Source organism: Artemia sp. Qi Xiang Cuo, chromosome 17, assembly GCF_049724085.1.
Source record: "Artemia sp. Qi Xiang Cuo chromosome 17, ASM4972408v1, whole genome shotgun sequence".
Taxonomy (NCBI): domain Eukaryota; kingdom Metazoa; phylum Arthropoda; class Branchiopoda; order Anostraca; family Artemiidae; genus Artemia; species Artemia sp. Qi Xiang Cuo.
Genome location: NC_142810.1, coordinates 10,647,464 through 10,670,146, shown reverse-complemented (window position 1 = coordinate 10,670,146; position 22,683 = coordinate 10,647,464). Strand labels below are relative to the sequence as shown.

Sequence of the window (22,683 nt, the reverse complement as noted above, 5' to 3'; positions counted from 1 at the left end):
AAATTTTGCAAAATATCGAAAAATGCTTATTCGTGAGTTAAAAAATCCTTTAGACATTAGCCTACAGTTAATATGCAAATTCTGGCTCTTTGAAGCTCTTAACTATTTTGAGTATGCTCTAAATTATTTTATTAATGGTAAAAATTAAGAATTGTGGCCCCTGATAAGGAGACATGCTAGGGAAACAATTCTTACTTTAAAATATGTATAATGATCCTAGTTAACATAGCCTATTATCCAAGGAGAGAACCTTTACATCAAGTTTTTCTTTTTTTGCAGCTTAAAAGAAAAAAATTACAATTTCTGCCATGCTCTCAATGTAATGCATGAATCTTTTGAAATTGCTGCTATAAATTGTTCTTATAGATAGGCCTAGGCCTAACATTCATCCCAGTCATTGTTAATTCCATTTTTTTTTAATGATAGATAAAGCAGTGGTGAAAATAACAAAATAATGCTATAAATATACATATAGCCTATTTACAGAGTAGGCTATATACCCCCACTCCACTAATGTGGATTTATACAACCAAAATTGCATTCTGATTCTAAATATAACCTTCATTTACATCACAAATAAATTTTGCCCCCACCTTCCTGATGTGCAAACATATACCCTGATTTGGATATAGCCTATTTAGGGGTTGAGGTACAGTTCATTTGCTTATATTTAGGCTCAGAATACAATTTTTGTTATATAGTCGCACATTAGGGGGTTGGGGGTATATACTCTGTATGTATAGGGTAAAAGACCTCTTTTTGGGAAAGAGCACTTTTCTTTGGCATTTTGGAAAAATAGCAATGGGTTTTTGGACTGCCCCTTTTTTACTACAATATGACACAATGCAAGTGTAGACCCAATCAACTCTCACTAGAGCCAACCCAGTGGGAGTAATTTATCATCATAAATCCAATGTGTGGTCTCTGTTTTGACAAGCAAGTGAAATGAAAAAAAATTAAATTTAATATTTGTGATTTATAGAATAAAAATCAAGAAATAAAAGTTAGATTTTTAGAATCAGAAGACAATCAGTTTTCTATTAATATTTGAATAATACTGAAACACTGAAAATATATTTACATCAAAATAGGATAATTGGTATTTTCAAAAAGAGGTCTTTTTAGGTAAGTCAATAAACTAATCATTTTCAGTGAATGATCTTAAATAATTTTATTAATAACCATGTTGTTGCATAGCTTAGATTTTTAGATATTCATTGGCCTATACAAACCTTTTCAACTCTAATTTGATAACTAGATATGAGGTTTTAAGTTTTACATAATTTTGCTCAATTGGATACTGGTCTTTTACCCTATGTATATTTATAGCGACATTTTTTATTTTCACCACTGTATCTATCATTAAAAAAAATGGAATTAACAATGACCAGGATGAAAACTATCTATAATAACAATTTATAGCAGCAATTTCAAAAGATTCATGCATTACATTGAGAGCATGGCAGAAATTGTAATTTTTTTCTTTTAAGTTGGAAAAAGAGGAAAGACTTGATGATAAAGGTTCTCCCCTTGGATAATATGTTAACTAGGATTGTTATACACATTTTGAAGTAGGAATTGTTTTTCTAACATGTCTCCTTATCAGAAGCCACAATTCTAAATTTTTACCTTGTTAGTTTTGAAATTCATTCAAAGAGATTGGAAAGAGATCTTGGTAAATTTTTACCATATCATATTATTGACTTACAAAAAAAGTGAATATACCACTCAATGCCTTTTTTTATGCTCTTTCCAAATATAATAATCATTTTTGTCAGAAATGAATTTTACCCCCACCCCTATACACCAATTCAGGGTATATATTTGCACATTAGGGGGGAGGCAAATTCTATTTCTGATGTAAATGGGAGGTAAGTTTAAACTTACCTCCTGTTCCTCCTGTTTAAACTTACTACCTGCTCAATCATGATTGAACAATACAAGTATCGCTTAATATGTTTAATATGCTTAATATGTTCTTTTTTTTTATGACAAGGCGTATGTTTAGTATGCTTAATATGTTTTTTTGTATGACAAGGCATGTTTAATCCTTATGGCGTTGATACCACAAATGCCTGTGGTTTAAGCCAGTAGCAAGTCTTGCTTAATATCAGGCAAAATCAGGGCTTCCTTGCTGAATAGTTTGCTGTATTTACTAGGCTACGGAGGTTTTGAGGATTCATGTTGCAGCTATAGGTTTAAAATTAATGTAATGCAGATTTAGTGGCTTAGACTAGGAATAAGCGAGGGATAAGGGGGATGCAAAGTAGCGAGAAAATAGGTAAAGTGGATAGCATCACTTACCTAGATAATGTTACTTTTAAAGATGTTTTTAGAGACGTTTTGAGTGTTGACTCATGTGAAAATGTGGAATACTTGTATGTGTCTCAATTATATAGAAGAATTGATTTTGATAATCTCATTCTGAAGAAAATACTTGAAAATATCTTATTGAGTAGATGAGAAAAGTGCTTATATTATTTGTTATTTAGTTTTGTTTGTTTGTCGTTTGTTTAGTTTTTCTGCTAAATGATATTAGAAAAAGGATATTTTTGTTTGATTATATTTTTGTCAAATTATTTGTGATATTTTTATCAAATAATTAATTTCTTAAATCCCCATATGGGCTGTTTATAGCCTCTGGCATGTTGGCAGTATGGGAATAAGTGTATGTTTTGTTTTTTATTTTATCAATAAATCAAGTCAAGTCAACTCCAAATTTACAATCTCTAAGAGTGATTGCACTTTGGTCATTTTGTTGCCATGGTCAAGATTTTCATTTGTTTGTAAATTGCAGATACTGCTTTATCTTAGCACAACTGTTTCTACCCATAGCTTTGGCCACAATTGAGACACCCAAGTCATCTGACTTGGACCAATATAAGCATTCACTTGGAAGCTTATGATACCTAGACAGCACTATAATTGCTAAAAAAGTATTCAGGTTTTCAAAGCTTAAAGCGAAGCCTAAGTCACCTTTCTGTGACACATAAATTTTTTTCCACTGTGGGGCTTCTTTGGCTTGACTTTTTAGAGTATTCCAAGCTATTTTGTTGGGAGTCGGACTAATGTTTGGTCAATCATCACTATTGGGCTCAGGAACAGCAAGTATCACATGAATCTCCATCATGTTGGAAACATCATGTGGAAAACTTTGGGATACATCAGCTTCTGCAGCCTCATTGTTTTCTTCCTCTTTGTCACTCACCTCAGCCATATCAGAAGGGATTATAATCAGGTCAGCAGGGCCCTTGTTGTCTCCAGAATCTTTTATACTGCAACAACAGCCTCCTCAATGTTTCAGAATGGTTCGGATCTCATTGGTAAAGAACAATGTTTTTTTCTTTTGTTAGCTCATATCAACCAATATTAGTTTTTGCCTGTTGTTCCCAATCAGGAACACTTTCATAAAAACCCTGGGATATAGATTTTTCATAGCAGACTGACTAATAGCATTTGATAATCCTACTCCCTGATGAAATGGCTTTGCCAAAGACTCTAGTTTAGACAGTATTTGTTGAAACTATAGCTAAGCATTAGCTCAGAAGTAGCCTTATCAAAATTCTTAAAATTTCCACTTCTACTAAAATCAAGAAAATATACTTACCCTTGATATTTCTGAATGTGAAAATTTAATCTTATGCTTTAGACACTGTTCTTAACTATGGAACACTTCTGGGCATCTCAGGTACAATGAGCAAAAACAAAATCCAAGTCAAACTGTTCCCAATTTGGAACAATGGGCACTAATGGGTTAAATTAATATGAAAAAAAGTTTGACATTTGATTATTTGGTTAAGGTATATTAGCCTGAGGAGTAGAAATTAGATAGCTTAGGAAAAAAGGGCAAATACATACAAGATTCCTAGAAATGACATTTGGACAGCATGAACACACTAATCATACCTTTTTTACACACTTTCCACATATAATAATAATACTTGCTGAGACATTCCTACCCAGGCCTAGGGGTGCACAGTGTCAGGGGGCACAATAAATTATCACTGATTATTTTTTTTCTTAACAAAAACTGGACTGATGTGATTTATTGTCAAAATGACAGGTGTACTCTGCTGCCGTGCTGCCTATTCACAGAAAACTAATTTTAAAACAACACAGGAATTCTGTTTCCACTTATAAACTGTCAGATGTCTCTCAAGAATGGCAGCTGAGAGTTTAGTATCACCTTTCTCTTTCATTACTTTTGCCTCATCAGTTGTGTTCTGTCCAGTGCTTCCACCATCCCCAAATTTTTGGGGAATTCCTGAAAAATATCACAAAAATGGTCTAGGAGCATGAAAGATTTAAATCTGGCCCTGTCCCCACTCCTTTTTTCGTAGTTGCATAAATAGTCCTAATAACGTTTTTCTCCATTACATCAATCTAGTAATATTTCATTGCTCCTATATTACCTTAAATCACATTGTCCAGCAAATAAGGAGTTATCCTGTAGGTACTGGTTAGTGAAGATGTTGAGCCAAAGTGTCAGCTGCATCCCATTCTTGAAGCCGATAATTTCGGAGACCACACTGCCTTTCCATGATGATAAATAAAAGTTCAAATAGGGATAAAATCCTTTTAATCGACAGTGTTTCACAAACAGTGATGGAAATTCACAAAAATACTGGATATTTGGTCACATATACAATGACCATTATCAGTACTAAAACTGATGAGTTTTACTGCTGATGATGGTCACTGCATATGTGACCAAAATATCTGGCATTTTTGTGAATTTCTATCACTATTTGTGAAACACTGTCAATTAAAAGGATTTTGTCCCTATTTCAACTTTCATTTATCATTCTTGAAGCCATGGAATGGACAACCAATCTTTGTCCACAGCTCCCTTGAAGCCCTCTACATTAGGCCTCAAATATACTAAACCATTATTTTTCTCAGTCTATAACTTTATCACTGCATGTGATTGAGTGCATGTTTTACCAAAATATTATTTGGAATGATTAAAAAAATTATATAATAATGGTAGAAAAAAATTATGTTTTCATTTCTATAGTGTTTTTTTTTATAGTTTTTATATGTTCCTTGGGCTGTATAAAGGAAAATCAGGAGTGGTGTTTGCAAATGAATTGATTTTTATGCTTAGAAAGAGCAAAAAAACTAATTGAGTAGTAGTCTCACCTTGTCTCTATATTAGTTATGGAATCTTGTATGTATTTACCAACGAAATAAACATACCATTGAATTGTCTATTTAATGCTCTTTCCAGATTTGGTAATTTCTGATGTCACAATTATGTCCTACTTCCCTTTCACTTAATTAGACCAGATGTATGTTCAATCCCACTTTCTAGGGCTAAAATGAGAGAAAGTTTGAGATGGCCAGTATGTGTTCTGTGGATGAAGGATGAGATATTGCCAAAGATCATCCTTGTCAGTCAACAATATACAGAGCCGTTCTTAGCAGCAGCAGTACTACCCCCCCCCCCTTGAATGGCTCTGACTATATATAGGGCCAAATGAAAAGCAAGTTGTTCTAAATGGGGCGAGAGGATATTTTAAGAAAAGATTTAAGGGAAACTGGAACTCCTTTGGAGGGTGTAAAGAAAGAAGCCTTGAATAGATTGGGATGGAGGAAAAAGATGTGTTAGCCTCAGGCATCTTGATGTTATAATGAGTTATTAGTTGTAGTACTATATACCATATACCCTAGTAGTTAAGAAATAGGTCTTAAAAAAAAAAAAAAAAAAAAAAAAAAATTGGTTTCTGGTTATGGTTTAAGTTGGCTTTGAACACACAATTCCAACAATCTAAGTAAGACCCAATAGTAGCCAAATCTCTATAAACAGAATTTTAATGATAATAGATACATCAAAGGAATTTGCTTTTTAGGCTCCAGATATATAAAATTTAATTTTAAGTTTAATTAAGTTTAATTTTACCCATCAAAAGCTACAGGCCTGAGAAAAATTGCCTGCTTTTTGAATATGGAAGGAAATACCTCCAAAACGTCAAGCGATCTTAACGAGAATTATACCATCAGACTCAGTATATCAGAGAACCCTTGTGTAGATATTTCAAGCTTTTATTTACAAAAATGTTGAATTTTTTGGCAGAAGAAAAATCATGGATACATACTTTTTTTTTCCAGGGTTGATTGTAGCAAACCAATGGTCTGTAATCAAACCAAATAGTAATATTAAAGCAAAGATTGATAGATAGCTTATTTGAATGGAAATTAAAGGTTCTAGTGCCCTTTTCAATTGGCCAAAAAGATTAGAGGGCACGTAGCACCCTTCATGCCTATTTTTCTCCCAAAGGCATCTGATCAAAATTTTAAGATACACATTTAATTCAACATAGTCAAAAGGTCCAATAAATATGTTTTTGGTGATGACATGACCCTCTATAGTCCCTGGGGAAAGGGCATGTAAGTGGTGCAATTTGCCCTTATTGTTCATCTACAGTTTTTGTTTTTGGGAAATATACAAAAAGTTTTGGGGATAATTTTCTGCAAGGAGGGGGAAATTTTTCAGGAGAAATGCTACACGGGGGAGGGGGGGGTTATTAAAAAATAGAAATTGAATGAAAGATTACGTTTTTCAAACTAAAGCTAAGGAGCAGAAATAAAAATTAAAACAAATAGAAATTGTTCTGTATATGAGGGGGGCTTCCCTTCTTCAACCTTTGCTCTTTACGCTAAAGTTTGACTTTTTTCCTGATCCTTTAGAGAAGGCTACTCATTGTTCATGTGCAGTTTTTGTTTTTGGGAAGTATACAAAAAGTTTTGGGGATAATTTTCTGCAAGGAGGTGGAAATTTTCCAGGAAAAATGCTACACGGGGGGGGGGAGTAAAAAATAGAAATTAAATAAAAGACTACGTTTTTCAAACTAAAGCTAAGGAGCAGAAATAAAAATTAAAACAAATAGAAATTATTCTGTATATGAGGGGGGCTTCCCCTTCTTCAACCTTTGCTCTTTACACTAAAGTTTGACTTTTTTCCTGATCCTTTAGAGAAGACTACTCACACAGAAAGGCCCTTGGTTTTGAATGAGAAGTATTTTTAATGACCTTTAAGACTTTAGCATCAAGAATGACAGTTAAGGAAGGGTTAGTCTGCCTCATATACAGAATGATATATGCTTGTTTTAATTTTTAATGTTACTCTTCAGTTTCAGTTGAAAAACTTGTTTTTTATTTAATCAAATTCTAAGACAGATAGACTACTAGGGATTAAGAAGTCCCTTGCTAGTCCAGGGGTTCCTGTTTTGGAAATTAGTTGATTTAAGGAAATGAAGCTTTCAGAAATGAATCCACTTATAGCTTTAATTTTTTTTTAAATAAAATTCCGATTGTTTCAGCATGATTTTAGGCCATATCGAGGTTTCTTCTAAATATAAGAAATAGTTCTACAATTCTTTAAAAACTTATAAATCAGGATATTGCAAAGTTTAAGGCTCAAAACACTTTTCTTCTGCATTATTCAAGCAGTAGATCTATTTCTTAAGGTTTCCCTTTTATGATGCAAAGGTAAACAGAGTTCAGTGCCCTATGAAAGGGTAGAGGTAGGTATTTCATAATGCCTTTGTGGTGACACTTAAGGCCCTAAATCCATCTATAAGAATCTCATTCACCTTACTCAACTACCTTCCAAGATGACTAAAGCTGCACATCTAGAATTTTACTAACAGATTCCTACAAATCCTTAAAACTTATAAATCTGCATTTAGAAATGCTTAAAACATTTTCCTTGGAACTAATTTATTCTGTTGATCTGGTTTTGCAAGCTATGCTTTAAAACACTAAATTGAATTTGAAAAACCATAACTGGATCTCCATAATTTTGAAGAAAGCTGTTTTCAATCTTAACAAAACCATTCCGACTGAAAATTGAAGTGGGAAAGAAAAATCCCCTAGTTAAGCTATCATTTGTCAGCTGAGTTGAGCCCATTTGCAATCATTTAAAATTGTTGTAAAATAAGAACAGAGCTGTCATGGGGAATTATGTATTTAGCTCTTTTGTCTTGAATTTGAATACAAATACATTTAAATACATTTCAAATACAAATACATTTAATACATTTAAAGCTTTCGAATGTCTATTTGTTTATGAAAAATTTTGAATAATCGTTTTTGAAATACAGTGTTATGGAATTAAAATTCAAGAGGGGGGGGGGAATGAATAATACAAATAGTTGAAGTAAAAGAGGACATAAAATTTCTTGATAGTTGAAGAATGTAAAGAGGAGGTCCAACAGGCCAAATAAGCTCGCTAAGACTAACATTACCCAAAATTATCTGCTGCTTCAAACCCAGTGTAACATTTTGTTGGTAATTAGGCTATTATTTCCTCGAGAAGGGCCTCTCCTTAAAGTCATCAAAGGCCTGTGTCCTTTAGCAAGAAGAAGTAGAGGTAGATACTTCAGATAACATTTCAGTGTATCATTTAGGATCCATTCCTGGCAGTTCATTCAATAGCCTGAGCACTTTCTGAGGTAAACAGCCTACCATCTAGAAGTAAGGCTATCAGACACAAAGGATCAGTCAATCAGAGATAGTCTATTTCCCCCAGATGAGCCAATAGGAAAGTTTTTATCTTTTGAAACAAATTTTGACATCTAAACAAAAAATTGACTATACTTGGATGATTAAAAGATTACCTTAACAAAGTTAAGGCTACAAAGCAAAGCGTTAATAAAGTTAACCATCATGTTATTATATTTGTTCAGAAATACCACAATAGATTACCATCACCTTGGATGAAGTAGTAGAAATATACTTATTAATTTATTAAAATCTGTAACCTGTCATATAGTATAGCAAGCATGTAGAAACAACATTGATCATATTAATTACCTTAAATCGCAGCTTAGAGCGAATCTAAGGATTTTCGTTCTTTGTAATGTCGTGTTATGACTTCTGTTGGCTGTTTGATGCAGTTGCTTGCTACATTTGGGTAGAGGATTCAACAACTTCCCAGATGTACAGGGACTCTTGCTGTAGCTATTCTTTGTCAAGATTTGGGTTGAATGCACCTGTCGAACCAGCAGCCACTGCATCTTCAGACGGTTGATTCCACAAGCTCATTACTCGCTGGCTGAAGAAATGGCTTCTTTCTTGGATTGAGGAGCGTTTCTTGAAGATTTTATTGGAATGCCCTCTTGTCAATGAACGTTCGGGGGGGGGGGCGAGGAGACTAGAGAGAATATTTTTGGAATAAATTTTGTGGGACACAATCATGTCTCCACGGTTCCTATGGTATTTGAGAGTAGAAAGCTTCAAGTGGCGTAAACGCTCTTCGTATGGCATTTGTTTGAGGCTTTCAACCATTTTGGTTGCTCTTTGTTGTACTCTTTTTATTATATCCTTGTCCTTCTTGAAGTAGGGTGACACCAGGGAAACTCCAACCTCTAGGCGCAGGCGAACTAGTGCCTTGTAGAGCTTTGTAAACACACTTGGGGGTCTGCTCGAGATAATTCTTTTGATCATTCCGAGAGATTGGATGGCAGACGACGGTTCAAATTTTGCATGGGTACTTAAATTGACGATCAATAATGAATCCGAGATCTCTTTCTTCAGAGACTGCCAAAAGGGGGTTACCTTGAAGATGGTACTGCTGATGTGTATCTATGTATCAGTCCAAGTCCCAAGAATGTCAAGGTCCTTCTGGATAGATTGCAGGTCAGTGGGTGTAGCTGCTGTTCCAACAAGGTTGGAATCATCAGCATAAAGACTGAGGAGGTTCGAGAGAAGATTGGGTTCATCATTTATATAGAAGTTGAAAAGATTTGGTCCAAAAATGATCCCCTGGGGAACGCTGCTCATAACAGTTGTAGAAGAGAAGAAATGAGGGACACCTTGGGAGTTACAACTTGTGCTCTTTAATGAAACCTGTATTCAACAGAAATTGACATAAATAATTGTATCAAAATTACTGTTTCTTCAAGGTACTGCTCTTTGCTTTTCTGTCACTATTTTTCTGGGGGGAAGTATTTTTTAACTAATAATATGAAAAGAACCAGGATATTTTAATGGAAGAAGAGGAATTCAAAAAGTAGCTTCTTTTATTGATGCTACAACAAACCCAAATGTGAATGAGAGCTTTTATGATTGGTTATCATCTAGTAATTTTCTTTCTTTTAACATAAATTACCTTAAATTGCAGCTTGGAGTAATCTAAGGATTTCTCCTTGTAGAGCTCCAGAATGATGACTTGAATTGTTTTCAAAGGTCTTTAGTGACCAGTTGCAGTTGGATAATCAGTGACCAGTTGCAGTTGGATAATCAGTGACCAGGTGCTGTTGGATAGCATCCCAGTTGAGTTAACACTCTCTGGAGGACCACTCAGCACCCAACCTTCGGTTGAAACACCAATGAAGAAAGAAAAATAGAAGATCAGATTGTCTATAAATGACGCTCAGAAGAAACTTAGATGCATAAATAGTGAATTGGTTAGGCTATATCTATCTACGTATGCATATACACAACGTCAGATTTACCCCCACCCTCATCATCCTTAGATTTGTTTTAAAAAACTCGTCTGGGAATGTTAAAAAGCCATGGCCTAATAATATGTAATTTTTGTTTATACCCCCTCCCTCCTCAATAGAGTCACATCATTCTATATTTGTTAACCCTTTATCTTTATATTGTTATTACTGCTGTAAATTACGCTTGTACTTACTCGAAAGTATTCCAAGCAGTACATAGAATGTGTTTTATCAAATTTTGATGGACATTAGGAAGAGCTTCCAGGCTAAAGCAACTCTATGGAATATTTCAGAGGGAAAAAGATGCTTTTGCTGGTATTTTAATTTTAGCTCCAGTCAAGTACATACCACTGCAGAACTTGAAATTTACTTGGTTTTAAAAGATTTTATTCCCAGGCCCTGTTGAAGGCTATTGCTGCCTTTGATTTAGGTAACTATCATTTGGTAAAAGAGTATTAGACACCAACCTTTGCTATATTTTGAGCATGGTAAGCTATTCAGTAACATGCATATAAATGGTAAATTTTAGTCACATATACTGGTGAGCTTCTCCTAATGGTTGAATTTAAATTTTTAGGGTACAGAAAGATTTTGATTAAAACTATTCTGTCTGTAGAAGAAGGAGAAGAAAATGTCGCTTTGTTTTTCATAAGTTTTAAGTCCCATGCTCAATGTTTTTGATGTCTTCCCATAGATTGACTTTGGAAAGCCCTAAATTGAACTGAAATTATCTTTATTGACAATTCTGGCCTAAAAAATTGCGAAGTGTACTAGATACTAAAACAAAATGTTTTTGGCTTCAAACTAATGGGTGTATACATTCTTCTTTATCATCTTGTTTTGGTATTTTTTCTGGCACATGGAAAAGTGCAAATCAGTGTGCCATGAACATCTTTAAAGTTATCACAGTTTTAAGGTTTTTCTAGGAAGGATTTCCTACCCTGACACCTCTGAAAGTCTCAAGATGTTGATTTTTTTTTGTAGAATATCCAATATTTTTCCTATAATTGCCCTTGTTAGTTTTCCTCTCCTTCTTTATAGATTCCAGAGTCTAAACCAGGGTCTCACTAGACGGCCCAAGTATATCCTGAAATTGACCAGTTCTCCCCCTCTTTTACTATGAGATCACAAAACCGTTGGACTGGCACTTGCTTTTCAGATATTTTTTTTTTGTGCATCCTGTTGTTAAGTAAATTGCAACTAGCCTATTTTTTATAGTTATTTACTTGTGAAATAGTATTTATTTTGTGTTGTTTTGTCTCTTGTTAGGTTTAATTTATTTTCTCTTTACTACTGTTTAGTAAGGCTATCAGAAGCAGATTAGAACGTTCAACATTTTTTTTTTAATTTATGGTATTATTAATTGTAAAAATTCCTGTTTCTATTTTTTATGTACATACTCTATTTCTTGCCTTTGTTTAGGTTGGTACCAGTTAAGACGTATACACAGAACAACACGCATTTTAAATTCTCAAGCTGCAGTCAAGAAAGAAAACAGAAACACCAAAAAACGAAGTACCTCAAATAGGCTAGTATTTCCTGTGCTTACTGTCCCACAGAAGGAGAATGGTAATTATGTTCCATATATGTTTAACCAAACCCCCAGACAGGTTGGAAGGCTGTCACTCTCAGAATTTTGTGCAATGTGTGCCCCTCCCTGAAAAATGGGTCAAATTTATGATTTTTAGAATTTTGGACCCCTAAATGATATTTTTTGTATCTAGGTTTTGACTTGATTTTTTTTTTGTAAAAACACTACTTTATGCAATACTTTTGTAAAAATGGAATAATTTTTTTAATTTTCATTCTTTTATATATATATATATATATATATATATATATATATATATATATATATATATATATATATATATATATATATATATATATATATATATATATATATATATATATATATATATATATATATATATATATATATATATATATATATATATATATATATATATATATATATATATATATATATATATATATATATATATATATATGTATATATGTATATATATATATATATATATATATATATATATATATATATATATATATATATATATATATATATATATATATATATATATATATATATATATATATATATATATATATATATATATATTTATATTTGCTTTATTTTTAGAATCTTTAGTTTTGTTTTTGTCTTTATTGTGGATACAATGTTCTGGTAATGCTTTAGATTTAATCTTTATATCTTTATTTAAATGCATTTTATCGATTTTTAGTTCTTTTTTTAGGTTTGCAGATTTAATCTTTATTATTGATACTATCGGGTCAAGCTGTTACTCTCACAGTCTAATTATTTAAAATGAGTTTTGCTAGTCCTGTTATTTCAAGTCCTTGCGCTCTTTATTGTAAATGCAACCCCATTTATTAAAAAAAAAAAGTTAAAATAACATGAATTTCAACTTGCGTGTGCATAGTATGACATCATGTCATACTTCAGCTATGAAAGTCTTTATAGCTTCCAGCTCTGCATATTAATGAATAGTAATTGAATAAACAAATAATGAATAAATGAATATATAATGAATAAATGAATATAATGAATAAATGAATATAATGAATAAACAAATAAGCCACAAGCTGATAAAAGCAAACAAAGTGACCATTTTGACAATGTGACCATTTGAATTTTGACCATTTGATGACAGCTGAAAATAACTGATTGGTCTCTGTTCTTGAATTGTACATCATAAGCAGCGCCAAAAAACCATCAGAGAGAAAAATCTCAACGAAAAAAAGAAATAAAAGAGATCTTTCATTCATAAGCAGTGCAATAGCGCTGCCTAAGAGCGATGTGGGCTCAATGTACTATTTATTTTTTAAATAAATAAAAGCAGTAGCTAAAGCTAAGGCTACTACTATTAATTCTGCTGCTACCAAAACTAAGAGTACTAAGACGAAAAATTTGGGGAAAATTGAAACTGTATTGAACTAAATCGAAACATACTATACCCAAACAGGTTGTTAAGAGGACGTATCAGAAATGCTTCGGGAAAGGTTCATGGTATAAGGTTAGACTTTCTGCGTGTTTTGATGGGGATCTTGAAGAAACGAAAGGTGCTATGCGCATACTGCTACTAATCGCAGCATACAGAAATCTGATATGCGACATTGATATTGCCGCTATAGAGGGGATATGATAGTGAAATTGAAATTGTCCAGCTACGAGCATTTGACCGCGTGTTACTCATTTGACTCGTGACATCTCCTTATATTGCTCGTTTGACCTCATATCTTCTCCTTATATTGCTCGTTTGACCTCGTTTTTTCTTCTTGTGTTGCTCGTTTGACCTCGTTTTTTCTCCTTGTGTTGCTCGTTTGACCTCGTTTCTTCTTCTTGTGTTGCTCGTTTGACCTGGTTTCTTCTTCTTGTGGTGCTTGTTTGACCTCGTTTTTTCTCCTTGTGTTGCTCGTTTGACCTCGTTTTTTCTTCTTGTGGTGCTTGTTTGACCTCGTTTTTTCTTCTTGTGGTGCTTGTCGTTTCTTCTCCTTGTGTTGCTCGTTTTGACCTGGTTTCTTCTTCTTGTGGTGCTTGTTTGACCTCGTTTCGTCATTTAAATCATCAGTTGACAAGAATTGGCGCAATAAACCATGGCGAACGGCTTGGTACACACCTGATGAGTTGGTAGGTTGTCTCCGCTTGTACTGCTCGCCCAACCTGTCGGCCGAACTGGTGACTGCAGGATCATCCTATCGCTGGCAAGTGCGATCTAAGGTGATGCCTCTAGTAAATTTTTATTTCGTACAACAGAATTGACCTAAAACGTCAAAGGAAGAAGATAAAAGCGAGATCAAAATCCTCTAGGAAAAGGAAAATTTCTTTGAGAAAGTTTGAAAACGCTTCTTATAATCTTAATAATCCGATACCTCTTTTAAAAGTATACGTGGTAACCCTTATAATTTGTTTGTGGCTCATTTGTTATTTTAGCGCTACCTCCTTGTCGTTCATTTTAGGTGGTATTTGAAGCGACGCATTTAGTTCGTAACGAAAACGGCCAAAAGATTCTGCTTGTCATTTCGTAAAAATGGTTTGTTAAAGGATAAGCTTATTAAAGTTTCCATCCTCATATTTGTTTCATCCATTGATTAGGCTTTTCAACATAATCATTATTATTTGGGTGTTGTCTGAATTTTGAAACAACCTCTAGTACATTTAGGGCTGAGTAAATTTAGGGCTAGTAAAAGTGAGGGCTGAATAAATTTAGGGCGTAAGCCACATTCAATATGTGGCTTACGAGCCAATAAGATATTGTTATCATAAGTTTAGAAACTTCTGGATGGTCTCTCAAAACAATGCTTTACTTCTGGCATTTTTTAAGGCTCTATTATGTCACCATTCCTTTTCAATCTGTTGCTGTATATCAAACTTTTACTAATAAAAGCCGAATACAATCCCAAAATAGATGGGGTCCTCGTTGACAGACTTGGCATGCCAACAATATTTAATGTTCATATCTGCAGAAGAATTCTAAAGACAGGTGGATTGCCTCAGCCATGTAACAAAACCCTTTGGCATGCAAATAAATAACGACGAAATCAAATTAATGGTGACGTCTGATCATAAATAAGACGATATTCCCTCCATAACCATTGATGGTCAGATAGTCGAAATAGTTGACCAGTTTATCTACCTTGGAAACCTCCTGGCTGCTGACTTCCATCAACTGGTTCTAGTTTCATGAGACTGTCGGAAATATTGAAGTGTAGCCAACTCTCGGCCCACCTAAAATTCCATCTCTTCAATAGTATAATTATGCTGATATTTCTTAAAAGTTTCTGATATTTCTTCAATAGTTGCTGATTATATCAGCAACTATTAGCATTAGTTGCTAATTAACATTTGCTGATTATATCAGCAAATATCAGAAATATGTGTATAATTATTGACCATTGAAAATGTGGATGGGAACCTTTGACCATCAACGCATTCCACAGCTATCCAGAGCAGCACTAAATAGATTGTCTTGTTAAGTGTTCTATCAAAACTAACTGTCAAAGACTTAAGTAAGTATAGTAAGGTATAACATAAGACTTAATTAAGTACATTGCTCATATACAATCAAAACTAACTGTCAAAGACTCAAGTAAGTATAGTAAGGTATAACAGTAAAACTTAAGTCAGTACATAGCTCATGTCCTGTCAAAACTAACTGTCAAAGACTTAAGTAAGTACAGTAAGATATAAAGTAAGACTTAAAAAAGTACAGTAAGATATAAAGTAAGACTTAAGTAAGTACAGTAAGATATAAAGTAAGACTTAAGTAAGTACATAGCTCTTGTCCGGTCAAAACTAAAAGTCAAAGACTTAACCAAGTACATAAATGAAATATCTTACCTTTAGGCTGACAAAGTTTTCATGATGAAGGTATGCAAAGAAAATAGTGAGAGGTGAGTCGAGGGATAAAGCAAAAAAAGCGTCACTAGAATTTACAGTCCAAACCAGCGGTGCTAGTTTCCGTTTCATGGCTCTTCAACCAGGAAGTGCAATGGGGGGGGGCAGCCGTTATGTGCTTTCACACACCCTTCCATTTTACCTTCCCCAAATTTCCCTCGGTTCTATTTATAGCTGGGTCGATGCTGCCTAAGCTTATAGAGGCACGCTACTGACCCCTGTCAGCAACTAATAGTTTTTTAGTGAACAATTATGCGTATTTTTCCCCCTTTTTTATTAAACTGACTTTGTGGATAAGCCTCGCACAAAAACATCAACGCAGTCGCAAATTTTACTGGTAATTCTAGTTTCATTGTACTTTAGTTATCCCTTAGTAATAAAAATTTGATGCCCTAATTTTATTCCCAATATACTACCCAACAAAATACCCAATTATCTAATTCACTATTTAGATTATATACAGTGTATGGAAATTAGAATAACTAATTTTGGTAAACTTTAATTTAAGTGAAGAGCATCACTGCCGTTGATTTGCGTCCAATTGGGATGTCTTGGTGCAAACTGGAAGATGGAAGAGTAACACATTGGAATTATGAAAGTATTAACATCAGGGCATTGAATGACCATATGACGATTCTAGAAAAGGTAAAATGTTTCTCCTTAGCAGTAGAACTAAGGTCAGGGCCCGCAGGGTCTAGGGAGCTTGCCGTTAAACAAAATCCAAAGTAATTTTTAAATTTAATATGCCAGGTGAGGGCAAAAGACGCCTGGTCCTGCTGCAACAAGAAGATGAAGAAGAGAACCAATCAGGTTCTTTAATATTGCCTAATAGAAGTTTAATTTTTAATGAAGGTGGCACAAAGGTAGAACCTTCCTCAGAACCTACAATCAGGTTCTACCTTGAGTCTGGCGAGTTTATGGCTAAGCAAATCCCCAATTAACATCTGGATTGTGGATCCCAGGTTAGGTGGAAAACGTCTGACCCTGCTGCAAGAAGAAGAAGAATAGAACCGATCAGGTTTTACCGTGAGTCTAGAGAGCTTATGGTTAAAAAAAACGCCTGACTCTGCTGCAAGAAGAAGAAGAAGAAGAAAACCAATTAGGTTTTACCATGAGGGGAGAGCTTATGGTTAAACAAATTCCCAAGTAACATCTGAAGTCCAGATGTTCGGTGAGACGGAAAACGCCAGATTATGCTGCAACAAGAAGAAGAAGAGAACCAATCAGGTTTCACCGTGAGTCTAGAGAGCTTATGGTTAAAAAAAACGCCTGACTCTGCTGCAAGAAGAAGAAGAAGAAGAAAACCAATTAGGTTTTACCATGAGGGGAGAGCTTATGGTTAAACAAATTCCCAAGTAACATCTGAAGTCCAGATGTTCGGTGAGACGGAAAACGCCAGATTATGCTGCAACAAGAAGAAGAAGAGAACCAATCAGGTTTCACCGTGAGTCTGGGGAGCTTATGGTTAAACAAAGTCCCAAGTAACATCTGAATTTCAGATGCCAGGGGAGGCGGAAATGCCTGGCCCTACTGCTGAAAGCTGAAGAAGAGGACAAATCAGGTTTTAATGTGAGCCTGACGAGCTTACGGTTGGACAAATTCTCGAGTAACATCTAAATTTCAGGTCCCAGGTGAGGCAGAGAACACATGTCCATGCTGCAAGATGAAGAAGAAGAGAACCAATCAGGTTTTACCGTGAGTCTAGAGAGCTTATGGTTAAACAAATCCCCCATTAACATCTGGATTGTGGATCCCAGGTGAGGCAAAGAACACATGTTCATGCTGCAAGATGAAGAAGAAGTTTTACCGTGAGTCTAGAGAGCTTATGGTTAAACAAATCTCCAATTAACATCTGGATTGTGGATCCCAGGTGAGGTGGTAAATGCCTGGCTCTGCTACAAGAAGGCAAAGAAGAAGAAAACCAATTAGGTTTTACCATGAGTGGAGAGCTTATAGTTGAACAAAATCCCAGGTAATATCTGAAGTCCAGATGTCACGTGAGGCGGAAAACGCCTGATCCTGCTGCAAGATGAAGAAGAAGAGAACCAATCAGGTTTACCATGAGTGGGGAGCTTGCTGTTAAACAAATTCCCAAGTAGTGTCTGAATTTCAGATATCAGGAGAGGTGGAAAACACCCAGTGCTGCTACAGGAAGAAGAGAAGAAGACGGCTGGATTTACCTGCCTGGGGGCGATAGGCCACTTCTGCTTACCTGGACACGTCTTACCCTATCTTGAAGATCACTTCACTAAATAAATACTGCTCGCTTAACCCTTATCAACATGACGCAGAAGATAAGTAGGGCAGCTAACGAATTGGGGAGAATCGTTTTGGCATTTAGTATCTTTTCAGCATTCCGCTTCGTCTTTTTCCCTACGGTAGCCACTAGAGAATCGTTTTGGGCACGCTAGATGCTGAAATGCGAATCATTTGACCTAAGTACCGCCATCTTCGCTTTCTGATCACTTCAGATTCGTCAGATACTAAAACTTAAAAGCTCTGTTATATTTATTTTCTGGCCTACTAGTTAAGGAACTCTAAATATGACTAATGGTAAAGAACATAGAACCTTAACTAATTCGAAAATATCGTGTTAAAATATCAAACTAGTTATTTGATCAAATCTTTTATTTGGTCAAGTCACTTAAATGATAAATAAAGTATGAAAATGTTTTGTATTTTAATAAAACTTAAAATATATCTTGAATGTTTATTTTCAGTTCCAAGAAGCTTTTCTGCTCTCCAGAATTAAAAAAATAAGGATGCTGCTATAAGACTCTCAAAGTTCATGTGTGATATTCTTTTTGTTTCACAGCTATCATGGGAGCCAACATGCGAAATACAATAATTAAGGTATTTGATCGAAATATTGTTCTTTTGAAAACATCATTTCAAGGAATAAATAATTTCGTTATTGGACTGCAGGGGGGAGGGGCATTCTCACCCACCCCATTAAGGTTCGGCTAATGAACTCTCCTCCACGGAAAGTTGATAGATTGTGGCCATAAAACGTACTTTTTAGATTTTTGTTCCCTTCAAAAATTAATAATGTTTACCCACCCACCCCACCCCACCCCTAAAATGAACCTTCTTAGGTCTTTTTTTTATGTTCTGATATTTTTTTTTCCAGGCACGAAGCCTTGTCGAGAAACTACCCAAATCCGATGCATATGTGGAGGAAGATAGGACGTTAATTAACAAAATGACAAACCCGTTATACTTGGGGATCTATTCAAGACTAATCCAAGTCCACAGCTCTGTACTTACTATAATATGTAATCAAAATCCAGAACCTTATTATGTATTTATGAAACCGCTGGTTGTACAACAGTTATATAAAATACAAGTGGGCGGCGAACGTTCAACAACTCAGAAAATTGTTTCCCAATTTTTGGAAGAAGATAATTCTCGTTTAAGTGAAATTGTGAGAAAAACAAAACCCTGTTTTGATGAGTGCTTAGTTGAAAATTATTTGAAACAAAAACATGAAGTTCGTGAAACTATGAGTACAGCGTTGCTCGTTGCGTTGACTTTTTTTAATGAGATTTTAGGCGATAAAAGTTAATAAATCATTATTTTTATTTTTCAACACAAAGTATATGGTAACTTGTAAGAGTATGGGTAACTTAAACTGGCAGTAGTGTCGGCAAATAAAAATCATCAGCGCCATCTAATTTTACTAATTTTACCAACTACGCAAATTAAATTATTTGTTGTTATTATTACACTGAAAAAATGTCACTTGTCGCCAAGCTCTAGATGTTGCTGAGGTGTTCCTTTGTCGACACTAGTGTCAGTTCTCACTCTTGTAAGCTACCCATAGTCTTTGGTTCACCATTTAAAAAAAAGATTAGAAAGTATTGGTTTTTGAAACTTTTGTTTCAAAGGAAGAATACAATTTTAAGTATTAAATGTGATCCATGTGTTAGAGGTGGTTGCTTTGTTTTTATGTGTAAATATGAACTTTTCAAAGCTGAAATATCAATTTAAGTGAAGATGGAGAGAGGTTTGACGACTCAGAAAATTTTTCCCCTATTTTTGGAAGAAAAGATGATTTTTGTTTAAGCGAAATTTGAAAGAAGAGGAAACCATGTTTAAGATTAAGTCGTTCCATTGTATAATTAAATAGAAAAAACAAGTTTTTTTAACTGAAAGTAAGGAACGACGTTAAAACTTAAAACGAACAGAAATTATTCCGTATATGAAAGGGGCTGTCCCCTCCTCAACGCCTCGCTCTTTACGCTAAAGTTATTTATTGTTTTAAAAAATAATGTTGTGAGAAATTCAAACTTTAGCGTAAAGAGTGAGGCGTTGAGGAGGGGACAGGCCCTTTCATATACGGAATAATTTCTGTTCGTTTTAAGTTTTAACGTCGTTCCTTACCTTCAGTTAAAAAACTTGTTTTTTTTATTTAATTTTTGAACGTTTTTGGATTGACGCAGGTTCTGATATTGGCTCACCGTACATGAATAATTAAAACAAAATTTGCATATTAATTTTACTTTTATTTGGTTTTATTGGCTTTCTCGAAAGTTATTTAATTTTATTTAAGAAAGTTTCTATTAGTAATAATTATACATGACTTACGAATTAACAAACGTAACGAACTTCTATATTCATAGATTTTTAATACGTATATTAGGGGGTTCTTCCCCTAGTCAATACCATGCTCTCTAAGCTAAAGTTCGAATTTCGTTCCAATTCTTTAAAAATGACCCCTTAGTCAAAAAGGCCGTTAATTAGAATAAATAGCTCTTATGAAAGGACTAAAAAATCTTTGGCTTAAAGAGCGAGGTATTGACTAGGGGGTGAACCCAATCATATACGTAATATTTTCTGTTCGTTTTAAGTTTTGATGTGGCTCCTTACTTTCAGTTGAAAAACTTTTTTTTTTATTTAATTTCTGATCTTTTTCTTTAATAATGATGGGAAATCCGGCGCCCCCTTCACAGCAAATTCCCTTCCCCCACGAAAACTTCCTTCATGGAAAGATCCTGCCATATACCCCCTGACCCCCCCCCCCATCTACCAAAAAAAAATCCCCCTGAAAACGTCTGTATATTTCCCAATAACCAATACAATATGATAACATTGGGTAAAGTTCATAACTTTCAGCCCTCCCCCCGGGGACTTCGGTGGATTAAATCATCCTAAAAGACATAATTATCATATTTTCGAGCTTGCTGAACAAAATGGCTATCTAAAAATTTTGATTGGGTGACTTTGGGAAAAAATGAGCGTTGGAGGGGGCCTAGTTGCCCTCCATTTTTTTGGTCACTTAAAAAGGGCACTAGAAATCTTAATTTCCGTTCAAATGAGTCCTCTCGCGATATTCTAGGACCACTGTGTCGATACGATCACCCCTGGGGAAAAAAACAACAAAAAAACAAATAAACACGCATGCCTGATCTTTCTTTTGGCAAAAAATGCGAAATTCCACATTTTTGTAGATAGGAACTTGAAACCTCTACAGTAGGGTTCTCTTATACGCTGAATATGATGGTGCGATTTTCATTAAGTTTCTATAACTTTTAGGGGGTCTTTCCCCCTTTTTTCGAAAACCAAATTTTCTCCTTAGTAAGACTAAACTTGATGAAACTTAAATATTTGAAATCAGCATTAAAATCTAATTCTTTTGATGTATCTATTGCTATCAAAATTCCGTTTTTTAGAGTTTCGGTTACCATTGAGCCAGGTAAAACAAATAAGCTAAATTCCACTGCTGTGTGACAAAATGTACGGTGCGCATTTTGTCACACAACAGCGTTCTCAAACGTTCTCAAGGTTCATTTGGGTATATTATAAATATATTATATTATAAATAATAATATATAAATAATTATGAATAATATTATAAATAATAAAATATTATAAATAATAAAATCGGAGTAATCGTCCCTCATCTTACTTAAATATCTTGACTTCCACCGTGGAAAAAGTGGGTAGCATAGTAGCGATGCTAATTGGCACTTTTCATGGCCTAATGAAATTTGTTGGCAGATTTGGCAGATTTTGGAGTTTTATTGAATTCTGCTACTGGCAGCTTTGGAACTTATCCCATACCTTCCTAACTTATTATCTCCCCTTATCAATATTGATATTCTGATACAAATTGTTGTATGAAACAAAAAAGAGAAAGCAGAACAAAATGAGAAAAAAAAATCGAATAGCAGAAAAAGCGAGGGTAGTGTCAGCCAATGGAACAATTATTGCTTATTGTTCCACTGGCTGACATTACCAATATCGTCCCTCATCTTACTTAAATATCCTGACTTAAACATCTCTACTTATAAATTTTTATATCCTGGTATAAGTTGTTTGATAGTAAGTCTCAGAGAAGAAATCAATTCATTTAATAGTTTACGCTCAAAAAAAAAAAAAATTATTAGATGGCGTGCAAATCTTGTTAGACGGGTCCAAGGCCAGTGAACGAGACAAGAGAAATGTTATGCAATTATTTGTCTCTGTTCAATAAGATGTCGTCGGCACAAAAAAAATCTAATGCTATAAAATATATTAACTATATGGAGAAGACAGCGTGATGCTTCTTTTTAATTTTTCTATATTTACTTTTGCATTTGAGGAATAATTTTTCAATGAATATTTTTGAAATATTTAGCAGTACTTAAAGAATTGGAATCAACATCTAAAGACTTTTTGACTTGTATTAAAAACCCCATTGTCTTTCCAGTAACAATTTATTGAAAAAGCTTTAAAGCTTTAAATGGAAAGAGCTTTGTTTACTAATTCTTGAAATTCCTTCATTAGCTTGTCAGATGCCATTTTGCGAAGGTA

The 22,683-nt window shown here is 34.3% G+C and overlaps 1 protein-coding gene across 2 annotated transcripts; it reads left to right on the top strand.

The window, feature by feature from the left end:
• The first annotated feature begins 15 nt into the window (after positions 1-15).
• LOC148941877 (uncharacterized) lies at positions 16-20,051 on the top strand. Of its 2 annotated transcripts, none has more exons than XM_089103130.1 (4): positions 16-32; positions 11,874-12,020; positions 16,397-16,533; positions 19,019-20,051. In XM_089103130.1, the coding sequence occupies exons 1-4, from the start codon at positions 23-25 to the stop codon at positions 19,451-19,453; spliced, it is 729 nt and encodes a 242-aa protein (XP_088959256.1). In that variant the 5' UTR covers positions 16-22; the 3' UTR covers positions 19,454-20,051. The 2 variants fall into 2 exon arrangements, with proteins under 2 accessions (XP_088959256.1, XP_088959257.1); XM_089103131.1 differs by lacking the exon at positions 16-32 and adding an exon at positions 76-111.
• The last annotated feature ends 2,632 nt before the right edge of the window (positions 20,052-22,683 follow it).